At 42.3% G+C, this 22,500-nt stretch overlaps 1 protein-coding gene across 1 annotated transcript; it reads left to right on the plus strand.

Annotated features, from left to right (window-relative positions):
• Positions 1-8,270: 8,270 nt before the first annotated feature.
• Positions 8,271-22,297, plus strand: etfb (electron transfer flavoprotein subunit beta). The gene is made up of 6 exons (XM_062464720.1): positions 8,271-8,399; positions 13,079-13,237; positions 20,905-21,063; positions 21,200-21,262; positions 21,730-21,888; positions 21,971-22,297. The coding sequence occupies exons 1-6, from the start codon at positions 8,346-8,348 to the stop codon at positions 22,139-22,141; spliced, it is 765 nt and encodes a 254-aa protein (XP_062320704.1). The 5' UTR covers positions 8,271-8,345; the 3' UTR covers positions 22,142-22,297.
• Positions 22,298-22,500: the final 203 nt, after the last annotated feature.

The following is a 22,500-nucleotide window of genomic DNA, read 5'->3' on the forward strand; positions in this document are numbered from 1 at the left end:
CATTGGCTGCGCGCAGTTGAAGTGAAACCGGCGCGAGAAACCGTGGAAACGAACGGAGCGTCCACCAGAAAACACAAGGAAGACGTCAAAACGAAGCATAGAGGATAATTGGAGGTAATAAGAGCTAGCTAGAGTAGAAAAGTAAAGTAAAAAGTTTACTTAATGCGGCGGTGGTTAGGACAAACTTCTGGGGGCGAGAAGAGGAACGAGGCAGGGGATGAGGATATTGATAGCACTAGAGAAACGAAGAAAAGACAATGTTATGCCAAATGGCTGACGGGTCGGGAATGGCTTGTGTTGTTTGTAAGGATTGCCGCATGTAGTCTACGCATAAGAAAAATTATGTTGCTTACTGACACAGTCTAGTGTAATGTAAATACACTGTTCTTAATAAAGAGTATATTAGGTCAGTTTAATTAATGCCTGCTTAGGACAAAACGTTACTGTAAATGCATGGGCAGGAGTCAATCTCATCATGACGCAAATGGACGTTTTAGCCATTTACAATAAATCGTGTCCTTACTTAGTCACGTGTTGGTGATTCACATACCCTTGCATCATACTTCTGTGCTTCATTTTACTTCATTTTCTGTGTTTTTCATGCCAACAATGTTAATAAAATGATCAAATGCATTCAGTAAAACTCATAATTGTTCTTATTTTCACTGGAAAGAATTTGGCTAGTGGAAATTCTGATTGGCTGGTGATCAAAAAAGTTAATTTAGAACCCTGACTGTAGAGCCCTGAGTAACATCATACAGTAGCCTACATGTGGAAATGTCTACTGCTGCATTGAGTAGCAAACTAATCTAGCCTAACCATATAAACCTCTGGTTATTTTGATTGGAAACCAATAAAAGTTGTGGCAAATAAGTGTGCTGCAGCTGCACTGTCAAAACATTGAGGCATTACTTGTACTAGCCTTGAATAGATGCTGGAATATTGTGATTTGTTCACAACGTCTTATTTTTGCATAGGGTCAATTAAGCATGAAAAGACAGGGAGAGATATCAGACTTCTTTTTAAAGAAGCTTAAACAGGCAGATGAGGTGCAAATAGACCCCAGCCCTTGCAGCAGCACTGATCCCCAGAGCAGCACCCTACCTAAGGCTAGTCAGAGTGGTCAGACTTCACAAGGACCCAGTCTACCACCACCAGGTCAGAGCATCTACCAGGCACTCAGTCACACAGTTGAGAATTTAAATTAAGCTTGTAATAGATTACTTTGTCAGATTAAGCCTCATTTTAAAATGTTGGTTTTTGATTCATGTGTTTACGTGTTTTGATGGCTGTGGCATTGTTATTGTGATTATACACTAACGGTTCTTGTGTTATTTTAATGTAATAGATGTATCAAGGGATAACACAGTCCTCTGGCTCTGAGCAAGACAGTGATCCAGGAGATGTCATCCAGCCCCTCCCAACTGCATCAAGCACCAGATATGCTGTTCCAAAAGGACCCAGTGGTAGGCCAGGCCTATACTTTAAACTACACATTTTAATTAGCAGCTGTTAATATCTAATTTTGTGGAGCCCTTAATTATCCATTTCCATAGAGAGATTACATATTATTTAACGTGTTTCAGACATATCAAAATCCATAGAAGAGGGTCCTGTACAGCTGTGTTTGAAGACATTTCCCAGAACTCAGCATGGTACCAGGAAAAGGGCTTTCAAAAGCTCCTGGTATAAGGACAATTCATGGATTGAATATTCTTTAAATCAAGATTCGACTTATTGTTTCGCCTGTAGGCATTTTTCTCTGCCCAGTACACCTGAATCTGCCTTCACATCACAGTCAGGTTTTTGTAACTGGAAAAAGGCACAGTTTAAAGATTCTGGGTTTAAGCTCCATTCAAAGGCAGAGCATCATATCAATGCTATAAAAGGGCTGTTGACACCAACTCATCAATGTTAGATGTCATAAATGAGGACCGGAAAAAGAAAGTGGAGGAAAACTGTGCTTACATTAAAACAATTGCAGATTAACTTCCACTCAAAATATAGCTCAGAGAGGTCATCGAGAGTCTGAGGACTCTCACAAGGGAAATTTGTTGACAATATTAGAAGAAATAGTAAAGCATGACCCTATCATAGAGAAAAGGATGAATGCATGTGGCAATGCTAAGTACACAAGCCACCAAATCCAGAATGAAGTTCTTGAGGGCTTAGCTCAGATGGTACAAAGTGAAATAATAAGAGAAGTAAAAGAAAGTGAAGTGTTTAGTGTAATTGCAGATGAAACCAAAGATAAAAAAAAAAGAACAAATGTCTGTAGTTGTGAGGTACTACTACAATGGGGCCATCCACGAAAGCTTTTTACACTTTCAGTCAGCTGAAAGCTTAGATGCAGCAGGTCTCACAAAAATGATAATTGATTGCCTTGAAAAACATGGTTTGGACTACAGAAATAATCTATGACGGTGCATCCGTCATGAGCGGAAAGCATTCTGGTGTGTCTGCACGGATTAAGGACAAAGCCAGATTTGCATTTTATGTGCACTGTAATGCACATTGTTTGAATTTGGTTCTTGTCGATGCTGTGAAAACAGTGCCTGAGGCAGTTAACTTCTTTGCTCTCCTGCAGAAGCTTTATAACTGTGTCTGGCTCGTACGTTCATCTCAAGTGGCTTGAAGTTCAGAAAGAGCTATATCCACAGCAGCAGCCCAGGGAACTACAGAGACTTTTGGATGTAAGGTGGGCATGCAGATACATGGCATGCCGTAATCTGAGGGACAGGCTTCCAGCAGTTCTGAGAGTGCTGCAAGATATTGCACTTGAAAACAGTGGTGATAGATCAGTCGAGGCAAGGGGACTTCTTTCTCAGATAGATTTGCATTTCATAGGGCTTTTGGTTACCTTTTGTAAAGTGCTTGGTGATGCCAAGTGTCTTTCTGAAATGCTACAATCAAGCTCTCTTGATCTAGCAAGGGCTGTGGATCTTGTAGATGCTCTTACAGACACCTTACAGGACTACAGAAGTGAGGTTTACTTTGGAGAACTATGGAAAGAGGTTGAAAAGATTGCAGAGCACTGCAAAATAAGTGTACAGTACAAGACAGCCTAAAACAATCTTAAGATTCCATGACTCATTGATGATGAGCACTGTAGGACAGACAAAAAGTGACCAAAGTTATGGTGAGAGCTTCCAGAGCTATCTTTTATCAGGTACAAGGGGTTCAGTCTCAACCCAAAGAGTACAACATTCTTGAAAGAGGAGCCTCTGTTTGCCTTTGCTCAGACCTTTGAGTCAGATTTAGAGGACCTCAAACATGAGGTTCATCAAACCAAGCGGCTTCTTGATAGGAGAGAGAAAAGTGGCAGGGACAGACCGTCTACTCTCCTTGAGTTCATTGTGTTTTTAGAACCGTATAAAGAGGTCTTCCATGAGCTGTTTTGACTTTGTAAGATTTCTGTTGTTACACCAGTCAGTAGTGCTTCCTGCGAGAGAAGCTTCTCAGCTTTAAAACTGATTAAAACTCACCTTAGGACAACAATGGCTGATGACAGGTTAAGTCACCTTGGAATTCTCAGTGTTGAGGCAAGGAGGGCACGCTCCATCAACATGGATGCGTTTGTGAAACATTTTGCCAGTTCTCACCAGAACCGCAGAATTATGCTATTTTAAATCTAACAAGGAAAATTAGTGAGTTAGGCGGTCCCTCTGGTCATGATTAATACCTCTACTGTGTACTAGCTGACATTCTAAAATAATAAATCATACAATAAGTAATACCTGCGCTAGTACACTGACATTCTAAAATGATACATTCAAAAGGTTTGTTATCACACATTTAATTTGGTCTTGTTTAGGCCAATTACAAAACTGTTCTTTGCTATTAGTTAATATACATGAACATAAATATTATAGTGTAAATTTGTAATGTTGTTGGGCACCAAAGTTATTTATATTTTTCAAGTCCATTTCTGCCTGTCATGTCAAATTGCAGTGTTTTTGTGTGTGTAAATGCACATTGTTTTGTAAATAAACTATGCACTGTGTTATTTCTGTAACACAGAAATGCTATTCTAAGTCCCTGTGCTTGAGCTTTTTTTCCAAAAAATATGTTGGATGTTCCAACACTTACAGACCCATATTATACTGTATATATTCATGAAAACAGTGACCCAAGACTCTGGACCCCCTGAAGTAGCCTTGGCCACCCCATGTATAAAACTCTAGTTCCGCCACTGCTCCCGATGGCCAGTCCGCTACTGCGGGGCTGTGCCGCGGTGGTGGATTTTCAAGTTATATTATTTTAAATTATCGTGCTATCAAGGGGTGCTGCAGCACCCTCATCGCCCCTAGTTCCCACGGCCATGGGTATTCCCTCTCCACTGAAATCCAAAACTCAGCCTGTCAGTGTCTTGGCTGAGAACGCTGTCTTTAACGTTCGGTCGCTTGATAGTTCAACTAATGCGTCCTCCTGCTTGGATGTCAGATGGTTTGCCGTACTTACAGTGAATGGAAAATCAAAAGGCTGATGGCTTTTTTATTTGCATGCATTAATTTAACTACTATTTTTAACTAAATTTTGGTTAAAATATGCTATTTCTAATTGTTTTACAATGTTCCTTCATTTCTGGAAATCATCTCACGACCCCCCCTCGTTTGAGAACCACTTTGAGAACCACTGGCCTATAGGAAGGACCGGCCCTGCCAGTATCTCATTCTGAATGCTGTCAGACATCCAGTTGTCTCTTCGCTGTAGCCACTCGCAGGCTTTTGGCATTGCATATGTCCGCTCCATCATGAGATTTCAAAGCACTCCATCTCGATTGTTATGCATAACAAGTGGATATACATGTGGCTTTTCAGACTGCCGTTTGTTGCACAACTATAGCCACAGAGGTCACAGTAATAGGGCTTGTCTCCAGTGTGTGTCCTGTGGTGAACTGTCAATTGGCCAGAATGGCTAAAGGTTTTATCCCAGAGGTTACAGCTGTAAGGCTTTTCTCCTGAGTGGATATACATATGGCTTTTCAGACTGCCGGTTGTTGCACAACTATAGCCACAGAGGTCACAGCTGTAAGGCTTCTCTCCAGTGTGGATCCTGCTGTGAACTGTCAATTGGCCAGGTTGTCTAAAGGTTTTACCACAGAGGTCACAGCTGTAAGGCTTTTCTCCGGAGTGGATATATATGTGGCTTTTCAGACAGCTGTTTGTTGCACAACTATAGCCACAGAGGTCACAGTTGTAGGGCTTGTCTCCAGTGTGTGTCCTGCGGTGAACTGTCAAGTGGCCATGTTGTCTAAAGGTTTTATCACAGAGGTCACAGTTGTAGGGCTTGTCTCCAGTGTGTGTCCTGCGATGAACTGTCAATTGGCCAGAGTGGCTAAAGGTTTTATCACAGAGGTCACAGTTGTAGGGCTTGTCTCCAGTGTGTGTCCTGCGGTGAACTGTCAAATGGCCAGAATGGCTAAAGGTTTTATCACAGAGGTCACAGCTGTAAGGCTTTTCTCCGGAGTGGATATACATATGGCTTTTCAGACTGCCATTTGTTGTACAACTATAGCCACAGAGGTCACAGCTGTAGGGCTTGTCTCCAGTGTGGATCTTCATGTGCTGCTTGAGGCTACTGGACGAGGAAAGGCTTTTCCCACAGGTTTCACACTGATGTGTCTCCATAACTCAGGTATCTTTTTTGTTCTGTCTGGTCTCTCTGGGTCCTGTCTGGTGTCTAGTCTCTGGAAGCTTGTGTCTCTCAGGTTGAGTCTCTCAGGTTGAGTCTCTCTGGTTGAGTCTCTTTGGAGTCTTAAGATGTCCTCTCTGTCTAGTCTCTGCCCACAATCAAGCATGATTGGCCAATAGGGGATCTGGAGGAAACAGTTCTAATTTAATGAGCATTCAGCCTTCACAAAAAAATATGTTTTTAAAGTCCACTGTGCATATGTAATGTTGATCAGTTGGTGAGCAGTGTTTCTCAGGTGTATTTTGTCAAGAGACAAACACACAACACTGATGACAACTGCATCTCCAGCAAAATACTCCTTCTTAAAGTAATTTGGTTCTTTGACGAATTATAATTTATAGTATAATAATACAAACGATATCATAACACAATAAGCATTACATTGAAATGAAGAATACAAATGACTTTGGATTGTAATTGCAAAGTTTGCATCCATTTATAATAAAAAGGGCCAACTCTATTGCGTGTGTCTCATTTTTCTAATATGAGGATTACGACGAGAGATGAAATTACAACAAATGATTTTGTACGGAATGTAAGTCTAGAAGAGCACCACATCTTGGCTGCTCTACTGGCGCGACAGAACGCAGCACCGTAGCGCACAATCGTGACTTGCTGCACAAGTGAACGGTAAAATGGATGGAAGTTTACAAGAACAGGAGCACATACCTGGAGAGAGACACGACACTCTCAGACAACCGCTGCATCTGAAGAACATGAATAACTTTACACTTTTTCACAAAGTGCAAACAGGCTACATTCTTAAAAACAACCACAACAAAACAGTATGGAAGAAACAACGGGCTAACTAGCTAGTAGCATACAGCACCGTGTTGAGCTTCAAACTAAAAACAAAGTTCAGGGTTGCCAACTTTTCAAAAAACATTTTGCCGCGTACAAAGCTATTTTTTTTGGCTCATTCAGCATCATTACCTTACAGCAAAAAAATAAATAAAATAATATATATATATATATATATATACACACACAAAGCATACATACCTAAAGCCGGGGAAATGCGGAGGGAAATGCGCCTGGAGGATGGCCTCTTAACGGAAGACCTTCACGGACGAGGAATTTGAATCTGAATATCAGTTCTAAGACTGTTCTGGCAGTTTTTTGGTCTTTTTCAACAATGTCTGAGAGTAGAGCATTAGATGGAATATTGTTGAGCGAAGCAATCATTCTTACTGATTCTGAATGTATGTCAGACAACTCTGGCTACATTTTGTGGTGGCTTTACGCCAAGCCTCCTACTATGAATGAATTTGTCTTTCCATCAGTATCCTTCTCTAGGGCTTTGCAGCAGGAGAAGCAAAGAACGGCATCTCTCTCAGTATTATAATGCAACCATTTCCACTTGGTAAACCAGCTTTTCTGAAATGACCGCTCGAAGGTCTTGGATCCAATTTCCCTCCCAGGAAAACGTATGTCTGGACGACACGGCTCGTCAAATCCATTGACGCTAGCTGCGGCTCCTAGTCAGTGTTGACTAGCTCGTATTTGTCAGTAGCATGGTTAGCCACTGACCCCTTAGCTACACTGTCTGCATTGTGGTGGTCGTTGACTGTGGGCAAAGTAGAAGAAGGTGCTGCACCATCTCCATCTTCTAAATCTAACTCGTCGGTCCTGGATATTTTAGCATTTTTGCCGAAGAAATCTGAAATTCGTTTTTGCGCCATTATGTTCATTCACATTCTTATTTATCCGTTAGCAAGTAACAACTTCTGCAAACCCCGTGAACCCCATATAGCAAGATCTCCATGCATGCCTGTGATAGCAAAAAACTAGCAAACACATTTTTTCCATGTCTATTTTCTTCCCCAAAGCAAAATAATTTATTTTATCGTTTTAATATATATATTTAATATAAAAAAAATACTAACACCTTTATTTATGTTTTCCTTCCTGCAGTTAGGGGGTGCTGCCCCCCTTCCCGCGCCACTGGACCGAGGACGAAGCTACAACCAGGGATTCACCTGCTCTTGTTATGCGAGTTGGCTGGCTGGATGCTTTTTGGTAGTGGATGGGAGGATATAATAAATAAAAAAAACCTCAAGAGTCACTATCTTCTTATGTTTGTAACTTTAATTTTGTATCGTATTGTCTTGCTCTTCTTAAATACATAGTTGTTTAAATAAAGTAGTGGTGGTTGTTTTACCCCCCCACAATTTTTTTTTATATCCCCTATCCTTCTGGTCAGTTTCACGTTTATTTTTGAATTGTATAAATAGCATACATGTGTACATACAATGTATATAGCCTATCAACAGTGTAATAGTCCAATATAATACATGTGCTCTATAAATAAGAAAATCAGGACTAGGATTTTTTTTATTTTTACTATATACTATTGTCACTTCCTTGAACAATTGTTCAAAATACACTAAATCATCTGACATTGTCATAAAATAACGTGATAGAAACTTGAAACAGTACAATGACAGCTCCAAGCTACGTCCTGCAATTGTCAAAAAAGCAAACGAAAAGCAATCGAGAACCAAATGTTGATAAAATATATCAGTATACCAGGAGGTGGCAGTAGCAAAACGACGAGAATGTATACCACGAATAAACCAAACACAAGAAGAAGAAGGAAAAGTTAGCTAGCTGTGTAACCAATTTGTGAAACAAGAATCGCCAAATCAACAATGTCGAAGCGCGTCCTTGTTGGAGTTAAACGTGTGATTGACTATGCTGTCAAGGTACTTGTATTATTATTGAAATAATCAAACATATTATTGTAATTTGGAAAATTTTCATTTGCTGGCTAGTAACACATTGGTGAGCAACAAGCAAGCATGCTAACTAGTGACTTACTTGATTTAGCAAGACTAGTTGAATAGTGCTTGTTCTTTTGTCAATTGGTAGCTAGCAAGCTAGCAAACTTGCATATTCGCAAATAATTCACCTGTACACTGGCTTGCAAGTCAACATACTAGCCTGTGGGAAAAGACCAAGGTCATTACAAAGTTGAACAAACCCTTTTGTACGGAGGTCAAACATACTGCCATAGTTAACTAGGCTTGTGAGCTCTAAGTTCACCTTGCACTCTTTGTTAGAGGAGAGCCTTTTTTATTGTCAAACTTGTTTTGATCCCAGACTGCTTTTGTGGAGGTGTTTTTAAATGGAAAAAAACTTAGCCTAGTGCTATCTGCTTGTCAAAAAGGAACAGCAACATCTTCAGTGTTTCACACAGGTTTTTGTGAGACTATGGTGGTGAACCTCCACCACTCTAGTAGGGGGTCCGGGGGCATGCTCCACCGGAAGAAAATTTGGTGCGTTTTAAAGTTAAATCCATCAATCTGGTGCACTTTGAGAGATGGACTGCTTGTGTGAATTTTTTTTACATTGTTTGCGCTGTTGCTCAGCAAGTATCGTGTTGTGGTGTAGGAGGACGGATCGATAAGCGCATCATACATTGAAGTCATTTAAGCTAACGGTGCGTTTACACTGCAGCGACGCCATGCGAGCGACAACATGTTTTCCATTCATTTTCAATGGAGCCAGGCGAATCGCTTGCGTGGTGCATTGTGGGTAGCGACGCGATCGAGTTGAGATTTTCTCAACTTTATGCAAATGAGGAGCGATTTTCGCTAGCGATGGCCAATGGCAGTGTTTTCTTGTTTCTCGTAACGTAGCAACCATGGTAAACATTTCTAGCTTTCAGTTTTTAAGATGGAGGAGAAACTAATCGCCTGTGTGGCTGCATATCCAGTCCTGTACGATACGTCTCTGTATTTGTACAAAGACATTAATAAAAAGAATGAGGCCAGGCGCAGGTTTGCCGACGTTGTCGGTGCTCCTGGTGTTTTTTTTGTACTTTGTATTCTCGAACAAAGTTACGTTCCAGGGAGTTCCAGCCGGGCTACTACTATAAGCCCGGCTGGAACTCCCTGGTCGTATCGACAGATTAGCAGAGACTTTGAGTACTATAATAAAACGTTTTTACACATGTCAACGTGTATGTCTATTAAACAGTTTTGTATTTTGTATACAAGTTGTATTTTGATCGATGTTGCGAGTACGTAAACCCAAGTCTGCACACTTGGCCATGACAACTACAACAGTGACTTTAGAGAACTACAATTCTACATTAATCTGTTTGATATGCCCCCGCGCGTGGTGAACTGTGGGAAGGCGAGCGATGGCAAGCGATTCGCGTCGCTGCAGTGTAAACGCACTGTAAACTAAGACTTGCATGTACAGTACGTAATGTCACATTAAATAATGTATTTAAATTCAAACTTGTGTGGTGCGCTGCTGTATATCAGTTGTAAAAACAACCAACACAAGCACACCCCACAATTTCCCCAGAAATGGTACCCTCTCTAGTTACATTAATAACTGCATTGCAGGTCGATTTAAGGTGTGCCCCAACATTTTCTGATTGCGCTCCTAAAATTCAGTCAGGGGCTACTGTGCGCCTAGTAAAAAAAGTTAGTCTGGAGCCCTGCACCATGGGGCTAAAAAGCATCTTCCTTTAGGGTTAAGCGTATTTTGATCGTAGCCTATTGTCTGGGTTCACAGTGAAGATCTAAGTATTAATTTGTAAGATGTAGTTTCATAAGGGGCTGTGGTATCGTGGGAAATTTGGCTATTGCCTCAAGACAACCCCAAATACGTGATTAACCTACAAATTTGGGTATTTTCTGGCGTGCCCACGGTAACCAGTTGTTTTCGATGAACCCATACAAAATGTTGCCTGAATGCCAATACATTTGTGACTGAAAGCTCCTTTTCTCCATGAGCCTGAATAGCTTGCGTTGTATAGCAACGGACCAACAATCATCAGAATGGGTTTTTATTCGCCATGAAAGTTTGCACAGATAAGGAATTTACTTTGGTCGAAAGATACCGACGAGGCAGCCATTATCGGCGCCCCCTTAAAATTTCAGCAGAAACATGAGAGAAAAAGTCAACCCCCAGACTATGCTCCTAGAGGAGTACAGTGTGGGAACAGGAAAACACCTCAGCATATAGGAACATACATTGTACAACATTACAGAACTCATAACATGCACTAGACAATACGATAGAAGCTAAGCAGGGAAGGGAGGGAGAGAAAAATGCGAAGCAGGCGAGAGCAAAAAAAGAAAGAAAACAGTTGCAAGCTGGCATGAAGTGGGATTCGATCACACTAGAGCAAAAACTATTTTTTTTTTGTGATCGAATCCCACTTCATGCCAGCTTGCAACTTTTCTTTCTTTTCGTAGTCTACAGCAGCAAATATGAGATGCGAAAATCGCCAATAATGTTGAATGTTGTGTGAATTTGTGACAAATCTGGTGATAGAGGCCAACGGCAGTTGCTGCTGTTAGGTGAACGCACAGCTCACATGCTTACGGAAACCATGTAGTCTAGAAACCAGGGCGATAACACCGGGTGTCCAGCACCTGTGCTAGGGGGCTAACTGTACCTGTATGGGGGGTGACGAGTGCCATCGCATGGCCGAAGCATACAATGTAGACAAGCTTTGCCCACAATGTCCGTGTCGTCTCTGCCTTTTTATCATTGCCCAGACAGCATTTACATCTGTGCCAGATCCGTTTTCGAATCAGCAGATTCGTGCAGCAGTCGCACTCACTATGCAGATCTGCACCAAATTTGCGCCAGACCTCTATAGCAATTCTGGCTGTGACATTCCCGTCCGGCGGTTGCGGCGCCGATCCGGGGCAGCTGCGCAGACCAGACGCGCCACAACTGAATCGAGGCCGCCCGGCGAGTGTAGGCCGGATCAGAGCCATATACAAATATGGTAACAAATATTTTTCTATGGCTCTGGCCCGATCCGCAGGAGCTGCGCAGACCAAACGCGCCACAACTGAATCGAGTCCGCCCGGCGGGTGTGGGCTGGATCCGCGGGAGCTGCGCAGACCAAACGCGCCACAACTGAATCGAGTCCGCCCGGCGGGTGTGGGCCGGATCCGCAGGAGCTGCGCAGACCAGACGCGCCACAACTAACGGAACGCTTTTCCCCCCCGCATAAACCTGCCACTCTATCTGACTGCAGAGTGGAAGACCGCAGGCTGCACCGTCTTTGTGATTGTTGTGATTTGTGATTGTTGGTAAGTGCATTATTAGTAGGCCTAAGTAAAAATGTTAAAGTAAACTGGTGTTGATGTCATGTTAGTCTGTTAAATATTTATATTAAACATAAAAGTTTACAAACTTAGTTTACACCACATTATTCTGACAACCTCAGACGTAGGCTACGTGCTAGACAAGCTAGTAGCATAGCTACGGTTAGCTGGTACAGTAGGTTCTTTTAAACATCCACTACTAATGTGAACAGAAGGCCAAAACGGTTGTCTTTGCTTATTATTTACCAACATTGCTGAATATAATGTCCATTGTGTGTTAGCTGCAACATCGTAGCCATGTTAGCGCTAGCCACTATACCCACTGTTTTGTCTGTAGCTAGCCTAGCTGCTAGTACTACACTGCGGTGATCGCTGCTAGCGCCCACTTCTCACGTCCAAATACATTAACTAGTTCGGACGTCAGTACCATATCCAAAGTCTCACTGTATTATACACATATAATCTTCAACATCAACACACTATGAAATGAAATTTAACTGAACCGGTGCATATTCCCGTAACAGATGTTTTTTTATGCTGTAATGTTCTCTTTTGCCTGTTTAAAATAAAAATAAAACGTTTGAAAATTACAAATTGCGTGGGTATTTGTTTGGCCCTTAATTGTCTGATAGCCTAAGTATGAATGACAGACCAGGGCCAGATGAGCCCTTGATGTGAGTCGCGGATCCAACCTGATCCGGTATTGGGCCATTGGAAAGGATGATCCCGGTCCAGGTCCGTTTTAGCGGATTTGCGCCAAATGCTAATGAAGACCTGGTCCAAATCTGGCCCAAACACATTTTGCTGTCTGGGTGGTATCATTTTTATAATTTGTATCAATGGGAGTGATGGCGGCACTGTTTACTGTCGTGTAACTGCCCCGCAGCAATTTTAGAATAGGAGAACAGGCTATAAACTTTTATTTTTTTAATATAAGAAACTGTTTGTGCTAACAGACTTTTGATGTTTCACTACACGCTCACCATACAAAGTAGTCGATTTAGACATTATGTTGTTGCATATAGTGTAATGGTGTGACTGTAATGTAAAGCAGACTTGTACACACGTAATTAATTAGTAACAAATTATTTTACTCAGAGTAACTGAATTTAAGCGTGCACATGAACCACCATTGTAGACTCTCCTAATCTAATGCACATGCATTAGCACAAGTCTACAACGGTGGCTCAATACTCAATACACATACATTCTTGTTTCTTCATGCACTCCCTCTCTGTGACCCTGTGTCATCTGTTTTTTCGTCTCCCAATGACAGTTAACTGTCCCCTTCCTTTACGCAGATCCGTGTGAAGCCGGACCACAGCGGTGTGGTAACTGATGGTGTGAAACACTCCATGAACCCCTTCTGTGAGATTGCTGTGGAGGAGGCTGTCAAGCTGAAGGAGAAGAAGCTTATTAAGGAAGTGGTAGCTGTCAGCTGTGGCCCTCAGCAAGTTCAAGTGAGTAAAGGGCTGTGCGATATAGCTGAAAAATGTATCACAATAGAATGTATTTATAGTGTTGCCATAAAAGGTCTCCGCATCTTTTCAGAGAGCCAATTGCGACTTCTGGTGAGTTTTTGGGCAACAGTGGTAGACTGGCACACAGAAACTGCCAATTCGGAGAAAAATAAAATGCACAGAAATTATTTTAACTCAAAACTGGAAAAAATGCTATTTACAAGCGCGTTTGGAACTGTGGATGTTGTACCGAACGGTTCAATATTATATTGAAAATTGTGGCATCCGTAATAATACTGTGTGTGTGTGTGTGTGTGTGGGCTGGACGGTAAAAGCGGTATAGAGATATACCGGTATGCATTTGGCCTATAGTATGAATTTTGACTATACCATGCTAACCGTGGAAGAGCCTTCCAGAAATACGCAAACATTGCAAGCAATCTTTCGCATCCTCATATCCAGTACTGCACAGATGGAGGGGAACATCGCAGTGTTTCCCACAGAATTAGAGTCTATTTGTGGTGTAAGGCAGGGCGGAGTCAACATTAGGGTCTGTGAAAGAATTTGAGGGTTCGAAAGTAATTTGATTTACAATGGTTTTTATGTCTTGTTAAGGAACATCCTGAGGCTAGCTTACAGTTGGCAGAAAAGGTGTTAGGTCAAGAGGGGGTGAAGGATTTAGAGGTATGTCTGTTTGACCTAAGGCTTCTGAACCACCCCCTGTAGGACTGTAGATCCTGGGGGATGGGTGGAGCATCTTATACGGCTTTCTATCTAAGATTCTTGATACAATGGAGATTAGTTTGACCAGGGGGGTCCTCTGGAGACATGAAGTCTGGGTGGCTTAAGATATTTATGACCTGAAGGGGAATTTGGAGACATACAGTAAGGTGCTAATAAAGCAGCTGTTTGATCTTTGACTGTAGAGACCTTTTGCTGTAGAGGCCTTTTGTAGTTTACAATCCATTGTGGAGAAGAGTGAGGTCATTGTTTGTAATCATTAACTCTTGTTTAGAATGACCCCACAAAGGACTGTTGACTGTTTTGGATGGTCAACTTCTGGAGTTTTATGACTTCCTGACTTGGAGAGAAATGCAGCATGAGAGTTCTTATCACCTGGGGGGAAGGACCTTTGGGACATCAGGTTCTGAAGCTGTGTTGTTTCAACTGTGAATGTAATGTCTTAGGAGAATGAGACTGACATTTATATTGATTGATTGTTGTTTCGAAATGACCAGATGTAGTGAATATATAAGACCTGCGTTTTTCCTGCATAGAGAAAATTTTGTTGCGCGCCAAAGCCATTTTCCCGAGCCCCAATGACAAATCCCGAGCGCCAAAGGCAAAAAAAAGTCAGCAAAAAAAGAAGCTGTGTTCATCACGCGTGCAATGCATGTCAGCGAATATGTTCTCAATAGTATGTTTCAAGTAGGCTACAGCCGAACCCTTGTTCTGTTTTGAGCAATAGTAATCGAGTTGATAAGCGTGTCTTCTTGTCTGATCAATACGCAACTGTGAGGTGCGCGAATGGACAGAGTGGCCACTAAACTGTCGTTCCGCTGCGAGGGCCAGCCCGACGTGCACGAATACACCTGTGCAAATGAAATTTCCACTCAAAATGCTGACAAAAGTTTGATTTACGATTTCAAACGCAGCCTCCATTGGTATTCTTAATCTGGAATGATAATATATAGTGCAGTGTTTACTCTATGGCTACATTTCTGCCGCGACGGTATCAGAAATCAGGCTGTACAACATTTTAGGCCGTCTATCAGCAGTGATTGTTAAGAGTGCATGTCGGACGCAATTGCACGGACACGCGCTTCACACCGCAGTTGAGATTGCGTGTGTGCGTCCTTGAGAACTGTAAGTCGTATAACTTATGTTGTCAGTTCATTTAAGCCTGTTATTGTATAAGTCTATAGTTCTTGCAAATTTAAATCAAGTTAACTGGTGATTTTTGTTGTTTGTATTCTTCCCCTGCTAGCTAAATTGCACATGTCTGTTGATTCGATAGCGATTGCTGCCCTTGCTCAGGTTTGTATTTTAGGTTCATTATTATGCTGAAGTAGTTTAAATTAATAAAAAGTGGGTTTATTGTTAATATTTGCTACAGAATGCTTAGCCTATCAAGATCAAATGAAGCAGACAGTGTACATGCTTCAGAGTTGCCTACCTTAATCGATAGGCTAGGCTACTGACCATTTACAATAAGTTGTTACGTCAATTATTAATTGGATAATAAGAAAAAAAGAAGAATATATATATATAGTGTTTTTTATATTTTTTTGAGCACCGAAGACCCATTTTGACCCAGGAAAAACCCTGAAGACTGGGTGTGTAATTGAGATGGGATCACTCTGCCAAACGACATTCAGTAATACGTGTCCTCCGGTAGATTGGTCACAGAGTACTTTGTTTTGTGCTTTAATATCGAATAAAGAATTTGTATTAATCCGGCAATCATAACAATCCAAGTACACAGTGTCTTCAGAAAGTTTCCCTGAGAGGTCTTAGCCCAAACCTAGGTCCGAGTATCGTTTTGATGTTTGTGTAAATAAAGACCTCAACAAGTAATGCTAGCACGCACAGCACTTTTTAGCATTAATTTGAGTGCAAAACCTTTGAGCTTTATGTAATATAAACATTACATTTACAATATGAGTCCAACATTACGTTGGACTCATATTGTTATATTTGCTGAATGTATTGAACTATGAATATTATTATATTTAACTTGAATGTATCAGTTTTGGACAAATTTGTGCAGAGAATTATGATTCTAATGCCCAATCCCAGTGTCCCCCCCTAAACCCTAAGCCCTGAAACCCTCACAGACTTACTCAAGTGATTGAGTACAAGAGGGGCTGCAAGGGCTCAAAATGCTTTAAATTGGAATGGGACAGCACTTTGCTGCATTATGGGCAAAATAGTAATGTTGTTGGATCAAATCTGATGAAAACAGTTCTGGCTATATTAACCATCAGTGAGCTTTGTTTTTAAACTTACGTTTCAAAAAAACAACTTTTATTTCTAACAATTTTTACGTCAGGGTTGGTTGGTCTTTCCACGTATGCTTGTTTGTTTACCGTTCATCTTCTTGTCGTATGAGGCCCTGTTTACACGGAGGAAAAACGCATATATTTTCATGCGGTTTGGCCTTTCATTTACACGAAAACTGAGGTTTTATCACGGAAAACGATCATTTCTAAAAACTCCGGCCAAAGTGGAGATTTCTGAAAACTCTGTTTTTGTGTTGGCGTGTGCACTAGGTTAAACGCAGTTTTAGGTTCTCAAACGTCACAGTATGCGACTAAAAATGCATCACGTCATGTGAGCGTCTTGTTTGTAGTAATAGGTGTGTTCGACTTCTCATGCAGCACCGGCGGCGCCGACGGCCGGCTGCCTTGCAGTTGAGAATGCTGCATGAAGTCGAACGCACCTATTGTAATGGGGTCATTTATTTGTGAATCGCGTTACATTTATTTGTGAATCATCCAAACAAATGAACCTCGCGCAATATTTACTATTGAAAGGAAAAGGAAGTTGATCGTGTTATCCGTAGTTGTTGTTGATTTTGAGAATTCTGATTGGTTTGCATGGCTTTATCCTTCTCGTTACACTGCCTCCTACAGGTTTGGCATAGTTATGATAGCGCTCGGGGGCGTATTTATGCGGGTTAATGTAAACAGAAACATTTTTGAAAACGATCTTGTGTGTACAACGTTATTTTTGAAAACGGGAGGGGCAGAAATATTCGTTTCTGTAAATACCCGGCTATGTGTAAACGTGGCCTGAGGCTGGTTTTCTGGGATTTTTTTCTTGCTTCCGGTCTTCCCCTGCTAACCCTCGTGTTTCATGTCACAACGCTGTGAATTGTGGGCAATTCGCTTAGCTAAAGTCTGCAAAAATGCAGACTAATGAAAAGGGTGCATAAAGGCTTCAATGAAATATTTTTTTAAATATTTAAATATATATGCTTCAATTGCTAATTGTGGCGGGCCGCCACAAATAAATCAATGTATGGGAAACACTGCATCGTTTTCGTACTTTATCGTTCAGTTTTATACGACACAACTTCTGATGTTTACAGACTTAAATGTCAAAAAAGCAAGAGTGTAACTATGAGAGCAAATATGCCAGGTTTGTTAGAATTGTGAAATGTTTACTGTAGGCCAACAGAATGGAGTATTTAGCCACAAAATAATTTGTTATAGCAACCTTACTTCAAATATTGAACTAAGTTTATCCCATAAACTTATTGTTGAGAGCTACATATTAGCTCTTCTTCCTGGCAAAGCACTGCAAAAGTTGGAAAAATTCAACTCATGCGACACACGACCTGAACAAGTTCTACTGTAGATTTGAAAGACAATTGGACAGTCCTGAACTACCCTTTCCCACCCATGAGGCCTCCTCCCTCTAAAGTGACGACTCTCTCCATTCAGGAGGGTGAAGTTAACAGACTTTTCAAGAGGCAGAACCCTCGCAAAGCAGCTGGGCCGGACTCTGTCTCTCCTGCCACCCTCAAGCACTGCGCTGACCAGCTGTCTCCGGTGTTTACCAACATCTTTAACACCTCCCTGGAGACATGCCATGTGCCAGCCTGTCTCAAGTCCTCCACCATCATCCCTGTGCCCAAAAAGCCAAGGCCAACAGGACTCAATGACTACAGACCCGTCGCCCTGACCTTTGTGGTAATGAAGTCTTTTGAGCGCCTTGTGCTGGCACACCTCAAATCCATCACAGACCCTTTCCTGGACCCACTGCAGTTTGCCTACAGAGCCAACAGATCTGTGGATGACGCCGTTAACATGGCCCTCCACTTCACCCTACAGCACCTGGACTCCCCAGCATCCTACGCCAGGATCCTGTCTGTGGACTTCAGCTCTGCCTTCAACACCATCATCCCCGCCCTGCTTCAGGACAAGCTCTCCCAGCTGAACGTGCCCGACTCCACCTGCAGGTGTATCACAGACTTCCTGTCTGACAGGAAGCAGTGCGTTAAGCTGGGAACACAAGTCTTTGACTCCCGGTCCATCAGCACCGGATCTCCTCAGGGCTGCGTCCTTTCCCCTCTGCTCTTCTCCCTGTACACCAACAGCTGCACCTCCAGTCATCCGTCTGTCAAACTTCTGAAGTTTGCGGACGACACCACCCTCATTGGGCTCATCTCTGACGGGGACGAGTCTGATTACAGGTGGGAAGCTGACAACCTGGTGACCTGGTGTAGCCATAACAACTTAGAGCTCAATGCTCTTAAGACAGTGGAGATGGTTGTGGACTTCAGGAAGAATACAGCCCCACTCACCCCCATCACCCTGTGCGACTCCCCAGTCAACACTCTGGAGTCCTTCCGCTTCCTGGGCACCATCCTCTCCCAGGACCTCAAGTGGGAACTGAACATCAGCTCCTTCACCAAAAAAGCACAACAGAGGATGTACTTCCTACGGCAGCTGAAGAAATTCAACCTGCCAAAGACAATGATGGTGCACTTCTAGACAACCATCATTGAGTCCATCCTCACCTCTTCTATCACCATCTGGTACGCTGCTGCCACTGCCAAGGACAAGAGCAGACTGCAGCGTATCATCCGCACTGGTGAGAAGGTGATCGGCTGCAATGTGCCTGCCCTCAAGGACCTGCACACCTCGAGGACCCTGAGGCGAGCGAGGAAGATTGTGGCCGACTCCTCCCACCCTGGTCACTCCCTGTTTCAGTCACTCCCCTCCGGCAGAAGGCTGCGGTCCATCAGGACCAATACCACACGCCACAAAAACAGTTTATTCCCTTCCGCTGTTGGTCTCTTCAACAAGGCCAAGGGTTCACACTGACTTCATGACTCAATGCCCTTAAAACACACTGCTTTTTGCACTGCTCAATACAATCTTGTACCATTTGTATTTCTTGTAATATTTGTATTTTTTGTATATTTATATTGTAAATTACTGCAACTTATATTTTATTTTATTATATAGTTTATTTTAATCTAATTCCACTTAGTATTGCTAGTTATGTACCCTTAGTATAGTTAGTCCTCATATTTAAATTTTAGATTCCTATATGTTTAATGTTTGCACCTTCCTGCCAAAGCAAATTCCTTGTCTGTGCAAACTTTCATGGCGAATAAAACCCATTCTGATTCTGAACTCGGTGAACGTAACTTCAGTAAAGAAAATACATTCCAACAGCAAATATTCCTTTACTTAACCCTTGTGCTGCCTTCGGGTCACATGATCCAAAGGTTCATAACGAACCATCATTGTTTTTACCCAATACAAAAACAAATAAAAAAAATATTTTAACCTTCGCAATGTGCCCGACTGTGTCTGAGACAGCCCAACGGTTAAAAGAAAATGCTTCACTTTGTTTTTGTATGCGGTAAAGTTGTCACAATACGATGGTGGGTCACAATGACTGATGGGTCAGAATGACCCGAAGATAACACAAGGGTTAAGCTATGTGTTAAAATATTCTTGTGTATTGTCAGAGTCTATTTATGCCCCAACATTTTGAAGGAAATAAACACTAGAGGAAACACTGCAGTCATAACATTATGACCACTGACAGGAAAAGCATGAGGATTTTGGCTACTTTGACAAGGGCCAAATTGTGATGTCTATATGACTGGGTCAGAGCATCTCCAAAACTGTAGCTGTGTACTGTGGGGTGTTCTTGGTCTGCAGCGGTCATTACCTAACAAAACTGGTCCCAGGAAGGAAAAGCGGTAAACCGGTAGGTAAACGACAGGGTCATGGGCTCATTGATGCACATGGGGAGCGAAGGCTGGAGGTACTGTAGCTCAAATTGCTGAAAAGGTTTATTCTGGTTCTGATAGAAAAGTATCAGAACACACAGTGCATCGCAGTTTGTTGCGTATGGGGCTGCGTAGCTGGAGACCTGTTAGGTTGACCCCTGTCAATTGCCGAAAGCGCCTACAATGGGCACGTGAGCATCAGAAATGGACCACGGAACAATGGAAGAAGGTGAACTGGTCTGATGAATCACGTTTTCTTTTACATCATTTAGATGGCTGGGTGCATCACTTCTCAGGGAACACATGGCACCAGGATTCACAATGAGAAGAAGGCAAGCCGGCAGAGGCAGTGCGATGCTTTGGGCAATGTTCTGCTGGGAAACCTCAGTTACAACTAACCAACAAGAGCAACAAGTCCCTCAGTAAGAGTCATTGTGTTCCTGGAGGAAGCTAACATCAGGTCCAGCAAATCATTCCTAAGTACCGTTGTACACTGTTGCGTCTTAAGCCTTTTCTTGAAGGTGGGGAGACAGTCAGTGTCTCTGATGGAGGTGGGGAGTTGATTCCACCATTGGGGGGCCAGACAGGAGAAGAGCTTGGGTTGGGAGCGGGCGCTCTTGAGAGGTGGGACCACCAGACGGTTGTCAGAAGACGACCGTAGGTGGCGGGTGGGGGTGTAAGGCTGGAGGAGACAATTGATGTAGTCGGGAGCAGTCCCGTTCACTGCTCGTCCCGTTCACTGCCCGTTCACCTGCTTTTAGGCAGGTGGTCATAATGTTATGACTGATTGGTGTAAGGGGAACCTACACAATATTAGGCAGGCGTGTGTGTTTTTGTAAGTGTGTATATATAATGTTGTCATAGTACAAAAAATGTACTTCTAAAATGTACTATTGTCTATTATATGCAGGAAACTATCCGTACTGCCCTGGCCATGGGGGCGGACCGGGGGATACATGTTGAAGTTACTGGGAATGACTACGAGACACTGGGCCCCCTACAGGTGTCTAAGATCTTTGCTGCCCTGGCTAAGAAAGAAAACGCTCAACTTGTCATCCTAGGAAAACAGGTGAGAGATGCTAGGAAGTAGCTATGTGTTCCTACCAGATTTGTCCACACAATTTCTCTTTTTTTACATGGACCAATCACGTTACTTTCATTTCCACATGACAATATATTCTGTTCATATGTTGTTTTCCTGCCAGGCAATTGATGATGACTGTAACCAGACAGGTCAGATGACTGCTGCCTTACTGGACTGGCCTCAGGTCAGTGTTGTCCGATTGGCTGTTTTAGCTTTCATCAGCAATATTCATGAAGTGAATTGAGAGCAGGAGGATTTTAGTAAATAGAATTTACTCAAATCAATGACTGACATTTGTTTACTCAAATCAATGACTGACATTTGTATAAACTTATGACCATTGCCATCATTTTGAATCAGAATTAGCTTTTTAGGTGAGAATGAAACAATAAGATGTGAATATGTACATTTGTAGGCCAATTTGAAGGCAGTTTGAATAGGAGGCACAATTGCGGAAGTAGTGGTGTTTCCAAGCAACAGATTACATTCTTCCGTTATGTCATGACATGACTTACAGATGCATGAGAAACAATGGAAAGGTTCTCTAAGATGTTTTGTGAATGGGAATGACCTTGCCAGAGAATGTAAACAGAAGGTTTTTTAGAGCGTGTTATCAGAGGGTGGATAAGGACCGTCATTCTGACATTGCAGGGCACTTTTGCGTCTGAGGTGGCACTGGATGGAGACAAGGTCAAGGTGGTGAGGGAGATTGATGGTGGACTGGAGACCATCAAAATCAATATGCCAGCAGTAGTGACCGCAGACCTTCGACTCAACACCCCCAGATATGCCACCCTTCCCAACATCATGGTAAATAATCTATTAAACGCACACAAACACCTAGGATTGACTCTTCTCATCCCTCATGTGCCTTTATGTTCCTTCTTTGCAGAAAGCAAAAAAGAAGAAGATTGCCAATGTGAAACCATCAGACCTGGGCGTGGACCTGACTTCACGGGTGGAGGTGGTGAGGGTGGATGAGCCACCACAGAGACAGGCGGGGGTTAAGGTGGACACGGTTGATGACCTAGTGGGCAAACTGAAAGAATCGGGGAGGATATAAACAGCATAGGCACACATTGAGGAGTGAGTGTCTAGCCTGTCCACATGGAGATACAGTTAAGTCCATAAATATTTGGACAGTGACACACTTTTCATAATTTTGGCTCTGTACGCCACCACAATGGATTTACAATTAAAGAACCAAGATGCAATTAAAGTACAGACTTTCAGCTTTATTTCAAGGCGTTGAACAAAAATATTGTATGAAACGTTAAGGAATTGCCAAAAATATATACACAGTCCTCTTATTTCAGGGGCAAGTAATTGGACACATTAACACAATCATAAAGGAAACGTTAATTTGTCAAACTTGATGATGAATCATGACTTCCCATCATTCTAGTACAGGTCGATCTTAGT

The sequence above is a fragment of the Osmerus eperlanus genome, chromosome 7 (assembly GCF_963692335.1).
Source record: "Osmerus eperlanus chromosome 7, fOsmEpe2.1, whole genome shotgun sequence".
NCBI classification, from domain to species: domain Eukaryota; kingdom Metazoa; phylum Chordata; class Actinopteri; order Osmeriformes; family Osmeridae; genus Osmerus; species Osmerus eperlanus.